This window comes from Athene cunicularia (assembly GCF_003259725.1).
Source record: "Athene cunicularia isolate RWA chromosome Z unlocalized genomic scaffold, athCun1 chrZ_part4, whole genome shotgun sequence".
Taxonomy (NCBI): Eukaryota; Metazoa; Chordata; class Aves; order Strigiformes; family Strigidae; genus Athene; species Athene cunicularia.
In genome coordinates, this window is record NW_020799145.1 from 464,254 (window position 1) to 485,551 (window position 21,298).

General features: G+C 39.0%; 1 protein-coding gene across 1 annotated transcript; it reads left to right on the top strand.

Moving 5' to 3' along the window:
• The first annotated feature begins 2,827 nt into the window (after nucleotides 1–2,827).
• On the top strand, nucleotides 2,828–20,047 carry ZNF366 (zinc finger protein 366). Its single transcript, XM_026866832.1, has 4 exons — nucleotides 2,828–4,132; nucleotides 6,297–6,488; nucleotides 12,236–12,410; nucleotides 14,929–20,047. Exons 1-4 carry the CDS (start codon nucleotides 2,834–2,836, stop codon nucleotides 15,462–15,464), a joined length of 2,202 nt encoding a protein of 733 aa, XP_026722633.1. The 5' UTR covers nucleotides 2,828–2,833; the 3' UTR covers nucleotides 15,465–20,047.
• The last annotated feature ends 1,251 nt before the right edge of the window (nucleotides 20,048–21,298 follow it).

Consider the following 21,298-nt stretch of genomic DNA (forward strand, 5'->3'; position numbering starts at 1 on the left):
GCTCCCCGTACGACCTGTGCTCCAGACCCTGCACCAGCTCCGTTGCCCTTCTCTGGACACGCTCGAGTCATTCAATGTATTTTTTGGAGTGAGGGGCCCAAAACTGAACCCAGTCATCGAGGTGTGGCCTCACCAGTGCCGAGTACAGAGGGACAATCACTTCCCTGTCCCCTCCCCAGAATCCAAGGGGGAAAGGTTAGTGACACCACTTAGACACACACAAGTCTATGGGGCTGGATGAAATCCACCTAAGCATTCATAAGGATCCTCACTGAGAGAGCTGGTGGAATTGCTCATTAAGATACTTTCCATCGTTTATCAGCAGTGCTGGCTAACAGGGGAGGTCCAAGTTGACTGGAATTTAGCAAATATGACACCCACCTACAAGAAAGACTGGAAGGAGGATCTGGGAAATTACAAGCTTGTCAGTCTGACCTCAGTGCCAGGGAAGGTTATGGAGTAGATCATCTTGAGTGCCATCACATGGCATATACGGGACAACCAGATGCTCAGGCCCAGTCAGCATGGGTATATGAAAGGCAGGTCCTGCTTGACAAAGCTGATCTTCTATGACAAAATGACCCATTCAGTGGATGAGAGAAAGGCTATGGATATTGTCTACCTAGACTTTAGTAAAGCCTTTCACACCATTTCCTAGAGCATTCTGGCTTGGATGGGCACACTTTTCACTGGGTAAAAAACTGACTGGAAGGCCAGACCCAAAGAGTTTGGTCAACGGAGTTAAATCTATTTGGTGGCTGGTCATGAGTAGTGTTCCCCAGGGCCCAGTACTGGGGCCAGTTCTGTTTAATAACTTTATCAGTGATCTGAATATGATCAAGTGCACCCTCAGTAAGTCTGCAGACACCAAACTGGGAGGGAATGTTGATCTGCTTGAGGGCAGGAAGGCTCTACAGAGGGATCTGAACAAGCTGGATCAATGGGCCAAGACCAATTGTATGAAGTTCAACAAAGCTGAGTGCTGGTTCCTGCACTTGGGTCACAACAACCCCACACAAAACTACAGGCTTGGGGAAGAGTGGCTGGAGAGCTGCCTGGTGGAAAAGGACCTGGATGTGCTAGTCAACAGCTGACTGAATATGAGCCAGCATTGTGCACAGGCAGTCAAGAAGGCCAATGGTGTCCTGGTTTTTATTAGAAATAGTGTGATCAACAGGACTAGGGAAGTGATTGTCCCCCTGTACTCGGTACTGGAAAGGCCACATCTAAAATAATGTGTTCAGTTTTGGTGCCCTCACTGCAAGGCAGACATTGAGGTGCTGAAGTGCATCCAGAGAAGAGCAACAAAGCTGGTGAAGGATCTTGAGTACAAGTCTTGTGAGGAGCAGCTGAGGGAACTTGGGTTGTTTAGCCTGGAGAAAAGGAGACTGAAGGGAGACCTTATTGCTCTCTACAACTACCTGAAAGGAGATTGTAGTGAGGTGGCTATCGGTCTTTCTTTCCAGATAACAACTGATAGGACAGGAGGAAATGTCCTGAAGTTGCATAAGAGGAGGTTTAGGTTGGATATTATTAAAAATTTCTTCACCAAAAGGCGTGTCAAGCATTGGAACAAGTGCCCGGAGAAGTGTTGAGTGGTTGAATCACAGTGTGGATGTGGTACTTAGGGACATGGTTTACTGGTGGACTTGTCAGTGCTACAGTAACAGTTGTACTTGATCTTAAAGGTCTCTTTCAACCTAAATGATTCTATGATTCTGTGATTCTAGAGACCCAAGGCAAAAGGTAGCAGCCTTACTTAAGATGAACCAAAATTCACAACCAATATTTCAATTGAACGCCAAATTCAAGAGAAGCTCCCTGTATGGCCAGTGGAACATAAAATTTGGCTAGAAGATAATTAGTAATCTGCTTTGTCACACTGTACCACCAGAAATGGTTGGAGCATTCTTAGATGTCAATGACTCTCAACCCCTGGGAGGTTTTTGACATTAATTCTATATTTAACTTTATAGCAGAGATTTTGCTCACCTATTTAGAAAGAAAACCCCCCTCTAGACTAACTCTATAAAACTGAATGTAATTTGGAGAGTCAACAAAGGTCTTTCCTCCCCCAAATCTGCCAGGTAAATATCTCTGGGATTAAAACAAAGAAAATAAATTAATGTCTGCCTTCTTATTACAATACAAAGTGAGAGAAGCCAGGAAACATGGTGCAAAAACCTGATGGTACACAGTGTCCTTAGATCACTTGGCCATTGTTCTCTCTCACAGCAGCGCATGTTAATGATACAAAGAAGTTTAACATTTTTTGGCTTTGGCTTTTCATGTCAGAACCATAATAAATGTGCACATTATTGTTTGTATTGCCATATCCTTTAGATGCACCGCCAATTTCTAGAGCCTGTGCATGCACGGCCAAGGACAGGATTTTGCCCACAAATAGCCTGTCTGAATCAAATTAAGCAGCAACATTGTCATACATGTTCAGCTACAAAGTAGTATGTCACAGTAGAGCATGTTTATGTTGCAAAGATGTTGTATGGGTCAAACTTGATTTAAACCACCAATTCCACCTCAAGAAGACCAAAGCTTCTTTGTTCTTCACTAAGCAATTTAATTCAGCTTTAAAAGGTCTTTGTTTTATATGGGCCTAAGACAATCTTAGTTGCATTTAGTCAAAAAACCCCAACAACATCCAAACCAGTAAAATAGACCCACCACCCACACCCCCCCCAAAAAAACCCTAAACCAAACCAAACCAAACCAAAACCCAAAAAAACTAAAACCAAACAGAAGAATAGGGAGAAATAAAGAGATTTGGTTTTTTTGTTTGTTTTAAGGAATTTGGGCAACACAGAAAAAATCAAATATGATGAAGAATGAAGAAACAAGTTTTAACGTGAACAGTACACAGGCCTCTCCCTTCTCCTGCTACCTGCAGCCACTGAGCCCAGTTACAAAGCGACAGAGAACGACTCTATTTGGTGAAGAATTCAGACCACACCTCTCACATTTCCGCTATGGCCCTCCTCCTCTTGGAGACATGGAAACATTCCAGGGATCTTTGGAAGGAGGGTCTCGAAAACGCAAGAGCATGCCAACAAAAATGCCTTCTTCGATTGTCCTTGAGGATTCCTCATCACCATCAGACAGACCTGGAGATCACAATAACAGAGGCTCTTCCAGTCTCCCATTGATGTTTCAACAGCCAGCACAGCCCAAGTACAGTTCCCAGATGATCGACCTCTGCAACTTTGGTTTTCAGTTCTGTAGAACTCTGGAGCACTTTGGAGCCAAAACCATTAAGCAAGAACCAGTGAAGCCTAACATGGCATGGCCTAGTAGCCCAGCATTCATGCATCCTCCTTACCCTTATTATCCTAAAGTCCATCCTGGATTAATGTTTCCTTTCATTGTGCCACCAAATTTTCATTTCAGGAACACATTTCAGATGAAAAGACCTCCAGAGCCACCCTTCAGGAAGGCTGAAGTAAGAGAAAGTGGTGAAAATAAACAGAAAGTGGAAAGAGTAGATGTCAACCTTCAGATAGATGACAGTTACTATGTTGATGTGGGGGGTGAACAGAAACGCTGGCAATGTCCCATGTGTGAGAAGTCCTACACATCCAAGTACAATTTGGTCACCCATATCTTGGGGCACAGTGGCATTAAGCCACATGCTTGCACCCGATGCGGCAAGCTTTTCAAGCAGCTGAGCCACTTGCACACACATATGTTGACACACCAGGGCACTCGGCCACATAAGTGCCAGGTGTGCCACAAGGCCTTCACTCAAACCAGTCACCTTAAGAGACACATGATGCAGCACAGTGACATCAAGCCTTACAACTGCAGGATCTGTGGCAGAGGTTTTGCCTACCCCAGTGAGCTAAAAGCACACGAGTCTAAGCATGAGAGTGGCCGAGAGAATATTTGTGTGGAGTGTGGTCTGGACTTCCCAACCCTGGCCCAGCTGAAGAGACACTTAACAACCCACCGTGGCCCTATACAGTATAATTGCACTGAATGTGATAAGACCTTCCAGTACCCAAGTCAGCTGCAAAACCACATGATGAAGCACAAAGACATCCGCCCGTACATCTGCACTGAGTGTGGCATGGAGTTTGTGCAGCCCCACCATCTCAAACAACACTCCCTAACACACAAGGTAAGCCAGCATGGCTTGTGCTCTCATCTTGCCTCAGAAGGTAGCACAAGGACTACAGGTACACTAAAGATACACGTATGTACCTCCTTGGAAAGAAGGTAATCAGTCTATAGAGCCTCGTGCTGGCCTTTTGCCAGTGGGACAGTTTTATGTGGAGCAAGAGCCCCGGCAGTGCTGGCAACAGTAGAAGCTAGGTATCTCTGTTAGTCTTCAGAAAGTACACACAAAACCCACTTCGAGTAAACAGCAGTTCAAGTAAACCACCTGTATTACTTCCCAAAACTGTATTCACATCTCTCCGTTTCTGGGTTTTATCTTCAGAATGGCCTTCTGCAACAAAGCCTAATCTTGCAAACCTGTGTAACCCCCTTTAAATTTTGACAGAAATTTTCTACTGAAAACCTGTTGTATTGCTTTGCTCCCTTAATTTGGAAGTAGGTGGATTTGCAGTAGACTGTATATATGCAGCAAAAGAAAGCATTAGATTTTGAAGAATCATTATAATAAGACATTTAGGGGGAAAAAAACCCCAACAACAACAACTAAAAAAATACTCTTTTGTGCATAAGTTATCCAGAATGTCAGTTAATAAAAGTAGATAAGCAGGACCATAATCCCAGCCAATTCGTATTGAGTGGTAGTCTTGTCACTGCTGACAGCAATGACAGGAGAGTCAATTTAGGTTTAGGAGAGGGCTTTGGAACACTCCCAAAAGATTCTTTCAAAAATAGGAAAAATGTAATTCTTCCATTCAAAAAAGTCTGAAATGGGCTTATCCACCTTTACAAATATATTGTTAAGACAAGTCAAAACTCCACACATTTTGTAAAAAATTTATTCCAGCTTTGCATATTTTTACTTTAACACTTGAATTTTGGCTTTTATGTGAAAAACACTAAAAATAGAGAAAGCTGCAGCCCTTCAGCCTTGTGGACACATTTTCTTTTAAAAACCAACATCCCTTACTTCCACATTTGCTTTTTGTTCCCTACTACATAATTACAATTTCTGCTCTTTTTGGAGATTCCCTGGTCTCTGGATTTACCATGCAAAGTTCTACTAATTTAAGACTTGGTAGTTTGTTGTCAAAGAAAATGCAATGCCCCTGAGCCTTTAGAGAGCTTCTGCTTCTTTGTCCACAGCTGCAGGTGAATTCAGCTGTGAACAGAATTCACAGTACTTAGCTGACCAAATGCAGCCTTACATCAGATAGGCAGACATGTAAAGCCGCTGTTGGTGTTCACTGTTTCAGCTTTGCAATTAACTGTGAAAACGACTGGCATGAAAGTAGAGTTTCTTTCAAGTCTTCTCTATAATGGAGACCTGCAGGAGGAGTGATTGCTCTCAGCACTTCACTGGTAAATCCTCACTGACTGCAACAAGTTATACTCAAACTTCTTTAAGTGTTTAGTGGTAAATTAATTGATTTTCATAGTATCTAAATGACTTAATGAGGAGCTGACAGTTAAACCACATGAGTGTGAGCAAGGATACTGAATTACGCATTAGTAAATTGACTGGATGGCACAACAAGTGCTAGAAAAAAATGCTCCATAAACACCAGGTAAAATGAGATCACTCCACTGGGGTTAGTGCAAGGCCCATTAAGAGTTAACAGTTTTTTCTGTTCATTGAATGTAACATGTATATCCTTATTTGGCGATATTTACTATTTCTTGATTACTTGAGATTCTTTTCTATAGCTTTCTTCAGAATAGGGCTGTGCCTTATTTAGAAGCCAATGATGTTCAATTATCAAAGACAAGCACTACTTTAGTCTCTTCACAGGTTAGCTTTTATTCTTGGTCAATAAGTGTGTACATTTGATCAATACATTACATAAGCAGCAGAGTAGGGCAGAGAAACTCTCCTCCTGACTATGTCTCACTGATTTGTAAACTTACTGATAGAAGCAAAACTCATTATTTCATTAAACTTACATTTTGTTTGCCTTCTTTGTTTCTCAGATTCTTGTAAGAATTTATGAGGAAAAAAGCCCCACATAAATATCTATTACTTGAGAAAAACATGTTAAAAGTTAAATAATTTATTACCTGCTTTGATAATGCAGAATGAATAATTCATATATTGCTGTTCTGAAGATTAAATTATCTAGAAAATTTTCCATCTACAGAATTTTCTGATTTTTTTTCTTTTCTTACAGGGTGTGAAAGAGCACAAATGTGGAATCTGTGGCCGGGAGTTTACTCTGCTGGCCAACATGAAGCGACATGTCCTGATCCACACCAATATCAGAGCCTATCAGTGCCATTTATGCTTCAAGAGCTTTGTGCAAAAGCAAACTCTCAAGGCCCACATGATTGTTCATTCTGATGTCAAACCCTTTAAATGCAAGGTGAGTGCATTTTGTGGCAGAGTTATTAACCCACTGGATATTTCTGTGGTATTATCATCCTGTGATATGCTAGAATTAGAAAAACAAGACTTGCTAACACATACTGCAGTTGCATTTACCACTCTGGTTTTCTTTCTTTATTCAAGTTCTGTTTACACAGCACAAAATAATGAAGGTAAATATCTGTGGTTTACAGATATGTCTCCCCCTTCAATATTGCTAACTTTCATGCTCAAATACATTTTTTTTGTTTCATGAGCATTGCCATGGCTGTTTGAGGTCAATAAACATATCTGACATTTGTTTAGTACAGCCATCCAGAAAGGAGTCTAAGTGCTTAGTAGCTTGTAACACTGACTAAAAATACAGATCAAGTCATGCACCCCACAGAGGACCATGGGAAAGCAGCAGCCACTAGTTCAGACAGTGATGCTATGCAACAGTTCAGGGAAGGACTCAAAGAAAGACAGAAGAAAATACAATCGCAGAAGGAATTTGGATGGGCCAAGTGTAATAACCAGACTGAAATTCAGGGCAGAACACCCGTATCTTAATAAAATAGCCTCTCAGACCATCTGGCCTTTTTAGGACCCTGTGCAAATTCCAGTTTGCTGCCTCCCTCCGGCACACTAGAGGCTGACATTCCCTTTCCAGCCTCTCTGCTCCTCCATCCCCATAAACGTTTGAGGCTTTGGGTTTCTTAACCGTGCTTATCTGTATTACCTTCCTTATGAATTAAATATTCATGTTTATATTCTTACTCAGTACTGGACACTACTTCTGTTCCTTTTACTGCCTACCTGTTTCATTGTTATAGTATGACCTTGTGAAGTCAAAAGTTGTAGTCTTTATTCCCACTTTGATCTTCTCTAAGAGGGTTATAAATACAGAGTGAAGCATATTACCCAGTTTATGCCTAAGTAACTGAAGATTGATCTGGAAGCAATTTCTAGAACTCTTTCATCCAACATCTTTATGGAATTAAATATTTTCTTGAAATTTTTAATTGAGAAGCAGAGCTGGATAAAAATTTTAAATGGAATTATTTTCTCTTAAAAAATTTAAAACTTCAAAATGTCATAAGAAAATACAGCATTCAGTGAAAATTTTAATAGTAAAATGTCAAAATGAATCCTTTTGAGTTCATAACTTTGATTATTTTGAAGCATTTCACTTTGAAAAAATAACAATGTCTTTCAACTTTAGTGTTTTGTTTCATTTTAGTTTATGTCCTATTAAAATGCTATTTTGTATAGTAGGATATGTTATTCTATATTAGTGAAACAATTTCTGTAACTGAAATGCTTGGGGAGTTCTATGTCAAGTCTGCTGAGGCTTTCATTCTTTGAGAACACCTGCAAACCCTTTTGTTCCCATTTGGTCAAAGCCCTCTTTCTCTGACCCCTCAAACTTCAGAAAAGAAACTCAGTTGTTTGATCAGCTGTTCTAGATGCAATATCTGTACCCACAGTATTCTTTAGGTATGTGCAGATTAGCTGGAAGTTTGTGTTCAGGTTTGATGATGACAGGCTATGAAAACTTGGAGACGGCAATAGTTTGAACAGGGAACTGAAGTACCACCAGCACCACCAGTATGTTTTCCATCCAGGAGCAAAAGCTCTACAGGAACACCTGGGGTTTTTTTTTGTTTGTTTTTTTTTTTTTTTTTTTTTTTTTTTTTTTTTTTTTTTTTTTTTTTTTTTAATTTCTATGTCTCCACCCAGTGTTCCTAGGAGGAAAGAAACAAGTAAGCACAGTGGAACAGTTTCTGCCTTGGTTGAAGGGGTATGAATCAACATCAGTGCCCCTGAACAAATGGAGACTGTAATAACAAGTACAGGGAGAATCAGGAGTTGCTCGTTGGTATCAGGAACAACCCTTGTGTCTCTGACAGAGCCTTTGACAGACTCAAGCAAATGTTTCTGGCTGGTATTCAGGGGTTAAGGCAATGACCAGATAGCAGCCTTTTGGCACCAAGCTCCTCCTCAGCAGAAGGAAGGATATAGCTGTATGAACAGCCTGCTTAACAATGGCTCACATGTCCCCAGGGAACCGCCTGCAAATAGATTTCATCTTGCTTTCTCTTGTACTTTTCAAAGCTTCCTGTTTTCTCACGGTCCTTTTGGACAGTTTACAGTCTTTCTCCCTCTCCCTCTCTCTTTGAGGAAAGGAACACCCTTCTTATGAAGAAAAAAAAAAAAAAAGAAGAAGAATGCAAGGGAAAGAGCACAGCAGTTGCCTTTCTACTTCACCACATGTAATGATTTTCTTTACCTTTTTCTCACAGCAAAAGAAAACATGAAGCTTTCCTATGTGTCTAATCACAGCTAAGCACAGACTATCTGAAGTGAGGGAGTAGCAAATAGTTGTCCCTTCTGTTTCCTCATCCAGCTGCAGCCTAGATCTGTGTTTGATTTTTCTCTAAAGAGTGAACTTCTCTGTAGAGTTTAAAGGCCTGAGCCTGTCCTGACTTATTTCTGTTTAAAAAAAACACTGAAGAGTTCTGAAGGAGTTGCACCACCTGGTGCAATAGCACTAATTTTGATTTGTAGAGAAAGCTTCTGTTTATAATTATAATATAGAAATTTATAATTGCTTTTAGTGTTGAAGCCAGCAATGTTTCAGACCTTCAATAAAGAATGAGATGAAGTTTTCTCCAGCTCATCCAAATACACCTTGCAACAGATGTTTGAACTCTATTTTCCTCCCATCTAAAATCATGGGTTTAGATCAGAAGTCAAAACCAAAGAAAATAAGTACTTTGAGAGATTAAGTACTTTGGGAAGAAACAAAAAGACTGACAAATCTGGAAGGTTGATACTTTATGTGGTGTCTTATGAAGACAAAATCTAATGTTGAACTCTTAAGATTTTCTAGCAAACAGTACTGAAGTCCATTCACCAGCCAGTGCAACGAAGCATGTTCAGAAGACTTGCAGCTGAGGTTGTTTTATTCAGGTCTTGAACTTTATTTTGCCTAAAGTAAACAGCCTAACAAAAGGTGCACCAGTAAACCATGTTGTTCCTGCTATCCCAAGACCTCTTTTGTGAGCTTTGCATCTTCCTGAGTGCTAAGGTGCTCTGTGGTGAGTTCTGCTGGAGCTCCCTCCCATGCAACTGGCTCAGGGTCATCTTCCACACTCTGTTCATCAGTGCTCACACCCTTGCCCTGTCACAGAGAAAGAAAATCTTGTACATCTTCCTCAGTTTGGTCTACAGACTCAGACTGTTCTTTAGGCACTAGCTGGGAAGCCCAGCTGGCTCCAAGTTGCTGTCTTCCGGCATGTGAGCCCCAAACCTTTTCGTTTCACCTTCTGGATCATGGACATTCATCTGAAAGTTGTCTTGTGCCTTTTGAAAAGGATAGGTTACCCAGAGACCATGCCACACAGAGCCACTGTTCCAAAAAAAACGATTTTCCTATCTGCATTTCTCTCATTTTCCTGCCACACCTCTCCCCTCTGGTACCATTTCCTCACATCCCCACAGGAGATTTTAGGACAAGAACACATTACACAGTGCATGACTTTGGGAAATGGAAAACCTATCCCATTTATTTAGAGACAGAAAACTTTTATGCTGTAAGGAACTATCCGTTACAAAGTCACCTGTCTTCATTATGAAGAAAGAGAAATAAATGTTGCCTTGACAGAAACAAACAAAAATATTGCTCCTACTAGAACCATTTTAATACTCAATACCTTATAAAGATATAGATTTTCATGAAGTGCTCTAACCATACACCTGTTCAACCTGATTTTCCTGGATTGCCAGTTTAGATAAAGAAGTAAAGACCTAGCTGTTGGAAAGCAAAAGTTGTTGAGAACAGAGATCAGCCACAATACAAGCAGATAACCAGAAGCTTTCTGCTAAAAAGTATTAGAGAAGTATTATTATTACTAGCATGCTTGTAGCCAGAGAAATACTGACATGTCATGGGTCGTTCCAGTAGGTGTCAAGATATAATCCGCTGCTGTTCTTCCTTGTGAATTTTCTGTGCTCATCAGTGTTTCTTCTATTCTTTGTTTCATCTGAACACTTTGAGTGGTTTTTTGGTGCATTAATTTCCCTGAATATAAGTCATCCAACATACTAACTTTATTTGAATGCAAAGAAGAGATAGTCCTCTTTCCTAAGTAGTTGGATGACCTCGGAATCAGATATGTTACTTTTACAAATTAATAACTCATATTCAGTGGCTGTTCTTCTCTTCCCCCTTGCCCCCCACTGTCTTGGTGAACGCTTTGCTGATAAATTCTAGAATATTCATTTTAGCAAAATCACAGAGAGCAAATGACAGAAGAGAATTTATGCAGCTGAAGTTTTTTTTTTTTTTTTAAAGCAAGTGAATATTTCCAGGCTTTCGTTTTGTAGCATTGACTCAGCTCTAATTTTTGTTTAAAACAATACCCCTGCAAATTTTTATATTAATGAACTGCTTCCATTTGCCCTCAAGAGATGGTTTAAAATGCCAGTGATACAGTACTGTTTCACCAAGGATTATTTTACTATCTACATTTCATCCAGATATTCCAGGTGATGGATTTATGAATTTGAATCAAAAAGTATTGTTGCAGATCTTCTGTGTTCCTAAAATAAATTGAAAGTCAGATTAGACCAAAAATTTGGTGAAATCTCAGTAACTGCTTTTTACTTTTTTTTCTCTCTGATAACTACACTGCTTGATGGAAGTTTCAGTTACTCAGTAATGGTGATTCTGGCTCATATAGTAATAAAGAATGTAAAAAAAAATTAAATTGCTCATAAAAATATTCGTCTAAAACCATTCCAAAAAAAATGAGCTGAAGTAGAAACCAAATACAGAAGTTTGTGGAGGATGGAAATAGCCACTTGAATGTAAATAAAATTTTAAATCCTGATAAAGAAAGACCAGAAGACAAGACTAGAAGCTTGTAACAGTGATGTCAAGTTCTCCTGTCTTGAGAATTCATTTGATTTATAAGTGACCAGACTACAGAAGGAGTCATATAGATAAATAACAACAATGAAAGCAAAAACCTTATTGTTTCATCAAAGGGAAACTTACACGTTCAACGGCTTGAGCTGGCAGGAACATGCTTCAGGGAAAGCTGAGTCATTCTTGCAGCCCCATGACTGTTTAAATTCCAACTTACTCACCAGAGACACTGAAACACAGAAGTTGGTAAGCAGAAGATAAGAAGATCAGAGAAAAATAGGGGAGCAAGAAACAAAGAAAAAAAGGAATTGCTTTTTCTAGCTTTAAGCAAAATGTGCAGCTATTTCATTTCCACTTAAGAAGAAGTAATATTCTCCTTGACTGTTTCACAGAAACCCTTCATTGGTTTTATTTTGTATCTCCATCTCTGCCTGGATTTGTTCTTGGTTAAAGGCTAGATTAATAAACTGCAAACTAAATGGTTCACCAGGGCAGAAAGTTATACTTTGAATTTCATTCAAGTTTAAAACCTTCCAGATGACACACTTAAGCTTCTCCCCTCTTTACAACATTCCCTGCTTTTGGGAAATACCTGACCCTGTGTCCTAGTCACCAAATCTAAATATGGCAGTAGTGCAGAAGGCCCTCGATGGATCAGACTCAACCACATATTTTTGTATGTAGGATTTTTGCCTGTGTCTTTGAAAAACAAATTGCAGCCAGAAGCTGCCAGGTCTCAAGCTGACAAAAGTAGGCCCTATTTTCTTTTAAAATGTTCTCCTTGGAAGTATTTCTTTAACTAATAATTTTCATTTTTACTGTTTTTACAGCTGTGTGGAAAGGAATTTAACAGAATGCACAATTTAATGGGACACATGCACTTGCACTCAGACAGTAAGCCTTTCAAGTGTCTTTACTGCCCCAGCAAATTCACCTTGAAGGGAAACTTAACCAGGCACATGAAAGTCAAACATGGGGTCATGGAGAGAGGATTTCATTCTCAAGGTAATATTTTTCAGGATGGTTATTCTCTGAGAGATTTGAAGATGCATATCAGTAAAGTCAAATGGGCTTTGTACCACAGATCCATGACCTTGTACCATAGATTCAAAGCTTTTGGACAGATTGAATCCCGTAAGCCTAGGAGGTTGTTATTAGCTATCCGTATTACTCCAGTGCTACACAACAGAGATGCCCAAGGTAGTGACTCTTGTCTCAGAGACCTTTCAGACTATATATCTGATGACATAGAGGTACAGACTGAGGTAGAGGAGTAGATGGAAACAAAATGAGACAGTATTTATGAGAACAAGAGAAATAATTTTAGCACACTACATTGCTGTTGTGAGGTGTTAGGGAGAATATGGTCAGTAGTGTGAGAGGATTTATCAAGCCATACCAAATGTTCTTGTACTTATGCTCAGGGGTCCCCATTCATCACTGTGAGAAGGTGCAATATTCACAGCACCAGAACTTCTCTCAGCATGTGTGTATCCCAAGACACAATGGGACTGAGCTGGCGGAGGCTCAGCCTTAGTGAGTCTGCGGTACATGTAGTTGGCTAAGGAAATAATTGGATGATATGGTCTTCCTCACTGAAGGTGTAGTTCCATTATTTTTGAATACATGTTACAGTTTCAAGGGACCTGATTCCCAGAGACTGACAGACCACAGCCTAGCAGCCATGGACAAGCAGACAGTTTTCCCCAGACACATCTGATTAGGAGTTTATAATTTTTCTCTCATGTTCAAGCTACATCATAAATCATAAATTCACTCAAAGCTGACAGAAGCAAAAAATGAGAAGATTTCATGGGTCTGGCCCACTGCTTATTTGATTCCAGTGTGGAGTAGGAATGGAAGCCTGAATGGATCTATGTCCAGGAGCCTTGGTTATTCTGTACCATATTGATATAGCTAAAGTTAGGCAAAAGCCTTAGGCTCAAGATCCAGTTTACAAGGAAGCATGTGAACAGGAGACACTCCTCCCCCATATCAAAGTATATGGATTTTTGAGTACTCAGGGTATCCTTCAAAGCATTTCTTATCTCCCACCTACCACATACACTTCCTAAAGTCAGCATTATGTGTGCACACATGCTAATGCTATCTAAAGTAGTGTGTGAATTAGGCAGGATTGTTTTGAGAGTTTGAGTATCCAAGATATTTTGTTTGTTAAGACTTTCTGGGTAAATAATGCTTTCATGGTTAAGATTTCTTGGTGTTCCTCAAATTCAAGCTTTAGGACAACATAACATGTGTGTAAAACACATACTCTAATGGTATTTGGCATAAAATTTACAAAGATCCTAACAGGTAATGAAATACATAGGTATTTTTTTTTTCCTGTAAATCAGGTGTACAGCACCATCCTAGTTACACAATTACTTGTAATTGAAGACAGCCTAGGAGGTTTTCAGTGTACAGAGATTTTTCAGCCCTTGAGATTTATCAGACACTAGACAATTTGTAAGGGCTGCCACCTGCTCATGAACCATTTTAAAAAATACAACCTGTTGCAAAGTAGAAGCTTTATCTAGTGAGGCTGCATAGACCCTGCAGAAATTGGATTCAGTTACTGAGAGAAAAAAAAACCCAAAACAAACCAAAACAAAGCAAGTAAAATAGTGTCTTTCATAGATATTTTCTGCTGGGTGAAATCCTCACCCTACTACTATCACTATTCTTTTTATTAAGATGGACTATGCCAAGCAGTTTCTGAATCTTCTTTGGTACATGCCAATGTTCAGAGCATATTTGAGTCCACAGGCGCCTCCTGGGTAATGTCTGCATTTCCACCAAGAGAGGAGACACTGACAAAGATTAAGACACACCAGATCCAGGACAACTCTCAAACTTACACTGCACTACTCAAAATCATTTATTTATAATTATTTCCTCAAGAGGAAGAACTACCTAGTGCATAGAACTTTTCAGTTTCATGAATGATTTCTCAGTGGTTGAAAGAAGAAAAATTAAGGACAGTGGGGGTCATAGACTGCTGAAACTTGACTGACTTTTCATTTTTAAATAGTAACTTTGAACCACATTTTTTGTAGAATGCATTAACATGTTGATCTCTTCCACTCCTCTGGAAATAAAAAATGTACAAAACCTGAGACTTTGATTATGACCTGTGATGCTTTAGATCAAAGTTTTAATTTAAAAAAAAAAAAAAAGGGAGGAGGAAGTGGGCAGGTTCACTGGCAGATACACTTTACAACAGGCCAGGCCACTTCCTTTTATTCCTAGCTCTCTCATTAAGTGTCTGGCATGTACAGCACAATGTTTTATGTGTCCTGACCTGGCTGTGAAGTGTATACAATAGTACTTATTTTAACAACATCTCAAAGGAGATGCCATGAGATATAAACAGTAAAGTACTTGGAGATAGCTGGGTGGAAGACAAAGGTGAAGTATGAAATAGAAAGCCACCTCGAGTTTTGTTTTTAACCATGTATCACACAGTAAAATTTCCTGTATATAAATTATTCCTTTTCTCCCCCCCTCAAACTACTACAAGGTTTTGGAAGAGGAAGAATTGCTCTGTCCCAGACAAATGCCTTGAGAAGCTTGGAACAGGAAGAGCCCTTTGATCTTTCCCAGAAAACACAAGGAAAGGGAATCTCATTTCATTTGGATAGCGGGAGTGCGAAGGAAAGTTCAGGCCAGGAAGAAGAGGAAGACAACTGCTATGAGACAGAGCAGTACAGCCCTGCCATGTACCACCATGATGACAACAAGCTGTATGTGGCTCAAGATATGTCTGACAAACCTGAGTGCATGATGAAGGACTTCAGAGAATCCTACCGCGATGAGAAGGAAGAAGTGCTAAACAAGGGAGGCCTGGAGAAGAGAATGGGAAATTCAGACAAACAGGAGAGCCAAGGAGAGAGAGACCTTGCAAACAACAAAGAATGCCTCAGCTTTAGATCCTTTGAAAAGGCCAGACTTGGTCATTCTCTCTCTGAATACTTGTATTTCAAGCACAGGAACAAGAGTTTGAAAGAATTGCTGGAAAGAAAAATGGAAAAACAAGCAATGCTTATAGGCATTTAAAATGGACGTTTTAAAGCAGCTGGAAAATGGGAACCAGATAGCTTTTAACATGAACTGTTAATTTAGCAAAGTCTGGAATTTTGCAGTAGTCTTTAGAAATAAACAAGCCAAATTAATAAAAATAATATAAGGTAAAACGCGTACAGCAAAAGAGTAAAGCAGTCCAAGGTCATCAATAAATGCAATAGATATTGAACAATAACTTTTTTATACTTACCCACTTAATGTACAAGCAGACAGTGGAGTGGGTATAGAAGTTGATTTTCCTTTATCTGGAGTGGTAGTGACTTATACACAATTTTCTAGTTACCAAAACCCAACATAGTTTAGTGTCTGATTTGTTATCTGACTAAATATATATGAACACTTCCAACCATATGTCTCAGAAAAAAAAATCTGAAAATACTAAGTATTTCACAGTATAAGCAAGAGTACTATTAAATATGGTGTGCATGAGGGTACTGTCACTCTCAGAACTAACACAGTCAAAATACTTTCATTTACTGATGTGTCTGTTAGCTCAACCACTTAAAATGAGAAATGGGAAACAAAAAGAAAAAAAATAGTCTTGTGAGATAGTGAAGGGCAGCTCTGTACAGCTTTGAAAGAACTAGAATTCATTATGGTCACAGAAATTTTTCCTCTGACACAAAGGATGTTTGTGCTCTGCTATGCTTTAGTCTGTATGGGAGTATTCAGCAATTCTTCAAGTGAAATAGCATGGACTGTGTTGACATTTTTTTCTACTGTCTGATCAGACCAGTACATCTAATGAACAGCAGCAGAGTGCAGCATTTACAAGTCTTGCTGTAATTACACATAAAAAATTACAAGTAATTTCATCGAGAATATTATGCCATTTTGCCATTTACCTCTTCAGTTTTTCTTTTTTAGCAAGGATGATTTTGAAATACACAGGTCTGATCAGATATTATTTTTGAAGGTATGCCAAAAAAAAGCCCTTACCAGGCAAGCAGTACCTGACAGAGGAAAACTGGTTCTGTATTTCCTCTTATTGGAATCAGAAGTACCCCCTTGTCAGCATGGTTTAACCAGTAAACTTCAGGCCTTTCAGAAGAATTCCACTCATGCTGTTATTACTGATTGATTCCCAACTTTTCATCCTCCGATTCCCATACAATTATGTTCATACCAAGATGCTAAAAGCACATTCTATTAATCACATGAATGGTTTGACCAATGCTTTGATTCCTGCATCTTCAAGACAGATGACAGACAGCCCTACACCATCCTATTGCTTATAAGGAAATAAAGATTAAGTCAGTCATTTAATTAGTCCTATGTCATTCTGACATCCCAGCTCAAAAGGTTGCAATCCATATACATGGTACATCTTTCCCAAATATTATTGCCTTCTTCACCTACCTGCCAAGTTCTTGAATTGAAAGACCTTGTTAACATGCTCAATATATATCAAGTTATAGTTAAATATAGTCATATGCTTATGGCTTGCTAAGGCTAGTCATGTAGCTGCAGCTTTTTGCCATTATAAGACACCACTCTCCTTACAGAACTGATGATTGTCACACCTACCAGTTAATCAGCATTCACAGGGTAGCAGCCCTTCTTCACCATATAAAACTGGATTTGTATAGTCTGAGGTTGCAGAAGGTGGTTTCATTTTTCAGGGCTCAAACACTGTAATATAAAGATTCTGAATGAAGAGCAGAAAAAGCTGTTGGTAAAAGAAGCTGTAACATATAGGTGACTCTTCTAAATTAATAAACTCTACAGCTGATGTACATACTTTTCTAAAATAAAAAGGGTATACCGAATTGAAGTGGAATATAGGTCACTTCAGGCTGAGAATTAATGGTGTCTTTCAAAATGAGGTGTATTTCAGAGGTATGTAGCCATAACTGTTTTATTATATACATTCAACTTCCTTGATTCCACTGAAAGATAACTCCTCTTGGAGACATCTTGATTTCAGGGAAGACATTGTGGTCAAGTAGAAGAATCAGAAAATTTTCAGAATAATGTGTGTCACCATGTTCTTTTTTAGACTAGAAGGGAAATGATCAGATAGAAATTCAGCATAGTCTAAGAGGTTGTATCTTAGAAATTGGAACAAGTCCTTTGGTTACTTTCTTGGAAATATCTTGTCTCTGCCAGACAAGAGCTCCTATTTCAGAACCCATACAGCCAAGAGCTGGGAGTCACTGACTCTTAGTAATGTCTCTCTCAAGGTGGTGTAGTTTCCAACTATGCATGATTCAAGATCAGTCTACTCCACCTTTGCAGCCATATTAGTTTCTATGATAAGAGGAATAAGCAAGGATTTAGGAACCTGGTTGCAAATTCTACAACAGTGATCATGCAGATGAGTTGGACCTAGCAAATCCCTTCACTTCTGTGATGGGTAAAGCAGAAAGGCATGCAGCCCTTCCATTGCAGAGTCCTGTTGTCTGTGCATTGGAGAGTGTTATGGGACAGATAGACAATCCTTATTAAGAAAGAAATAAACGATTACATACCAACAGCACTTCAGGCAAATGGAGCAAAGGAAACATTTTCAGAAGACCTCAGCTCCCAGTAGATAACATTACAACCACAAAAATTATGTCTACTGGAAGGATGCAGTCCAGAGTTCCCTTACAGACCTCGTAAGGGAATGTGCCAGATGTGTCCTTAGGAAAGGGAATTACTACAGACAGTTCAGGGTTGTCTGAATGGATAACCCAAAGACTTTCAACCACACTGTCAATGTGGTTTAAGCACTTCTGCAATCCCACTTGTCTTGGGAGTAAAAGCAACTGCCAGCAACATACAGCCAGGTGGCAAGGAGTAGAGGTCCTCAGAATGGCAATGGTGTTTGGGAGTAATTCATGTAAAGCTCTTTTCCTTCATTCTTCCTAGAAAGCAGAAAACATTCCATTACAAGGAGGCCTCGAGATTGTGCCCAGTCACATAGTCACACTAAGATAATTCACAGATACCTAAAGCTAATTTATGTTATAGAACAGAGAAGAACTCATTTAAAACCGTAAGTCACTAGTCAGCGGAATTGCAAACAAAACTATTACTGAGATAAAGAGACAGTGTCAAGTGACTCAAGCAAAGAGATTGGGAGATGATGGTCCTCCTACTGCAGAACATAATGCAGCTGAATCTAAGACACTTGTTACAAAGAGGCCCCAAGGGACAAATTAAAAGTGAAATAACAGCCTTCATTGTGAAGCACCTTGCTTTTCAAACATAAGTTGTTTTCATGCTATTTACATTGGCATTGCTTTGGGAACAGACAGTAACAGCCTTTGCTTTTTAATAGCTTTGAAAATGCTTTATAGAAATTTGCTCTCATAATGAAGTTATTTCCCATTTCTAATTTTTGAGGGATTAGCTTCCTTGTTTTGCTTTCAATAGAGGCTCAGAAGTCCTGTAGAGACATTGCCTGTGTCCTGGACCTTGGGGGACACATTTTATTTTTTTCCTCCCTAATATGAGTCTATCTAACTTCTTCTTGCTATGTTGTGATAAGAAATGTGTTTATCTGACTCTTCTCTGCTGGTTGGGTTTTCAACTTTTGATAACATAAGAAACTAAAGCCCAGTCTTCACCACCTCTATATAGAATTGCATCCATATAATTTCCCTGCATTATTATATGAAGCTTAACTTTATCTTCCTGGAGTTCATCAGAGCAAATAAGAGTGGCCACAAACTCATACAGCTGAGGTTCTTTCCAAACTCATACAAACTGAGGTGCTTCAGGAGATGATGCTGAGGAAAGGTAAATGGCCCACATCATAATGAGTCTGGGCAAGTGAAGGCGTGTGTTGTCAAATTAGAGGCTTTTCTGCTGTTAAGGGCAGCAGGGAGAATTCTGCAAGACACTGTACAAACAGAGTAGGTGGATGAAAAGTCAAAAGTTGTGTTAATAAAATTTGAGGGTAAAGAAATACAAAGTAGTTACTGAGAAAGTGAAGTTGTAGGTAACTTGGGAACAAGCTGTTTTGAGTCTGGCCACCAGAACTCAGTCATCTCCTTGTGAACCTGAGTTCTCCTGGCTGCCAGGCAGCCTCCCATCTGTGAAGACAAAGACAAGTGCTCTGTGTTCAGCAGCTCAAAGGATAAAACACTTTATGACAATGTTATAATATAAGCTTATCCTATGCTGTGTCCTATAAAACATGTTACTGGAAAGACCAGGTAATGCTACTGCACCCGCCTTTTTTACAACTCTGAGTTGGTCTACTAGTTATTCTCCAATTTCTCTCTTCATACGGTGCTGCTGGACTCTGCTCTTATGTGTACAGTTAAGAATTAATATAAGAACTATATTTATTATTCCAAGAAATGTTTAATAATTATTAACAGTTTTGAAAATAAGTCACGTCTGCTTAGCTGAACAAGATGTAACAGAGCTAACATTTTGTACTCCTAACAGATTTTGCCCATAATGTGGTGTATATTTATTTCACATAGAACACTGGGTTCCTATTTAAAGCCCCAACTCAAAAAATTGACCAACTATCTGTGAATATTTAGTTTCTGGCTTTCTATCTCAATAGTAAAAGCATGTATGATGTATTGTATTAATTTAAGCAAATAAATATTTACTGGAGAAGCTGCTGTTCTTTGTGTTCAAATGGATCTGGAATTCCTGGCACTCTAGTTATTTTATACACTAAATGCTTTGTTCTGGTCCAACATGGTCATACTTCATGCAGCACTGGTGAAGAGTGGTCCTTGTAAAGAGAAGCCTGTATCAGTGATGGAGGACTCGTTAGAAGACAAGGGCAGAAGAGCTGCCATGTCCTCTGAGACAGACAGATCACTTCTTTATTATTACAGACTGCAGCGAGGACATAAAGAATGCTCTGCGATGATTATGATATTTGTTAACTTGGCCTCAAACAAGCTAAAAAAGAAAGGCATAATCCTTATTTTAAAGATGTTTCAAAGATCTGCATCATGTTAAGAGAGGAAAAAACAACCAGACATGTTATAAGATTGAAGGTAAGAAATTAGGAATACTTCTAGAGCTTCAGGAATAAGCAGAAGACACTGAACTCAGAAGCTCAGAGTTTCTTCTTCTAATGGAAAGCATCACTTTTAAGTGATGAGTAAACTCTTGGATTTATTTTAATGACTATTTAATTAATATCCTGATGGAACTGAAATAATCAGACTCCACAGAAAACATTTTATGTTGGTTTTGAGCACGTAGAGAAAGCTACTGGAATGTTTGCTATAAAGTAACTCCAGTAATAAAGAAAATAGAGATATTCAGCTTCTAATTCTCAGAGGTACATACCTTAAGAAGTACAAGAAGTCTTGTGTAAACACTAGAAATACATGTAAGAGCCTAAATGAAACAGAAATAAACCTTTTTTGCTTTTCTGTTATATTTTCTATTTTTTTCCCTTCTGTTTTGATTTCAGGTAACAAGTGCTACAAAGATTATAAGCTTCCTCTACATGAGGTATATGAAGTATATGTTAAGGAGTAATCTAATTCATTCCCATCAGTATCAGTATCAGTGAATCTCCAAGTTTCCCCTTTGCCAGTCACAAACTATAATTTAGAAGAACATATGTTAGGTCCTTTTCACAAATTTCCTTTTCATTTTTGTTGAAAACTGAACTATGCTCACTTACGTCTTCAAACAAGCAGAAATGAAGTAGAAGAGAAAGACAGCCTCTCAGATGTTCCCAGGTAGCTTTTCTATGCCTATAGTGAAAGGGTGAAAGGCCCAGTATATCTAAAGTATTTTCATGGAGATAGCCAAATTAATATTGATGATACGACAAAAAGGGGTGAATCATTAAAAGGAAAAACAATCCTAGTTAGATAGAAATTATATGGGAT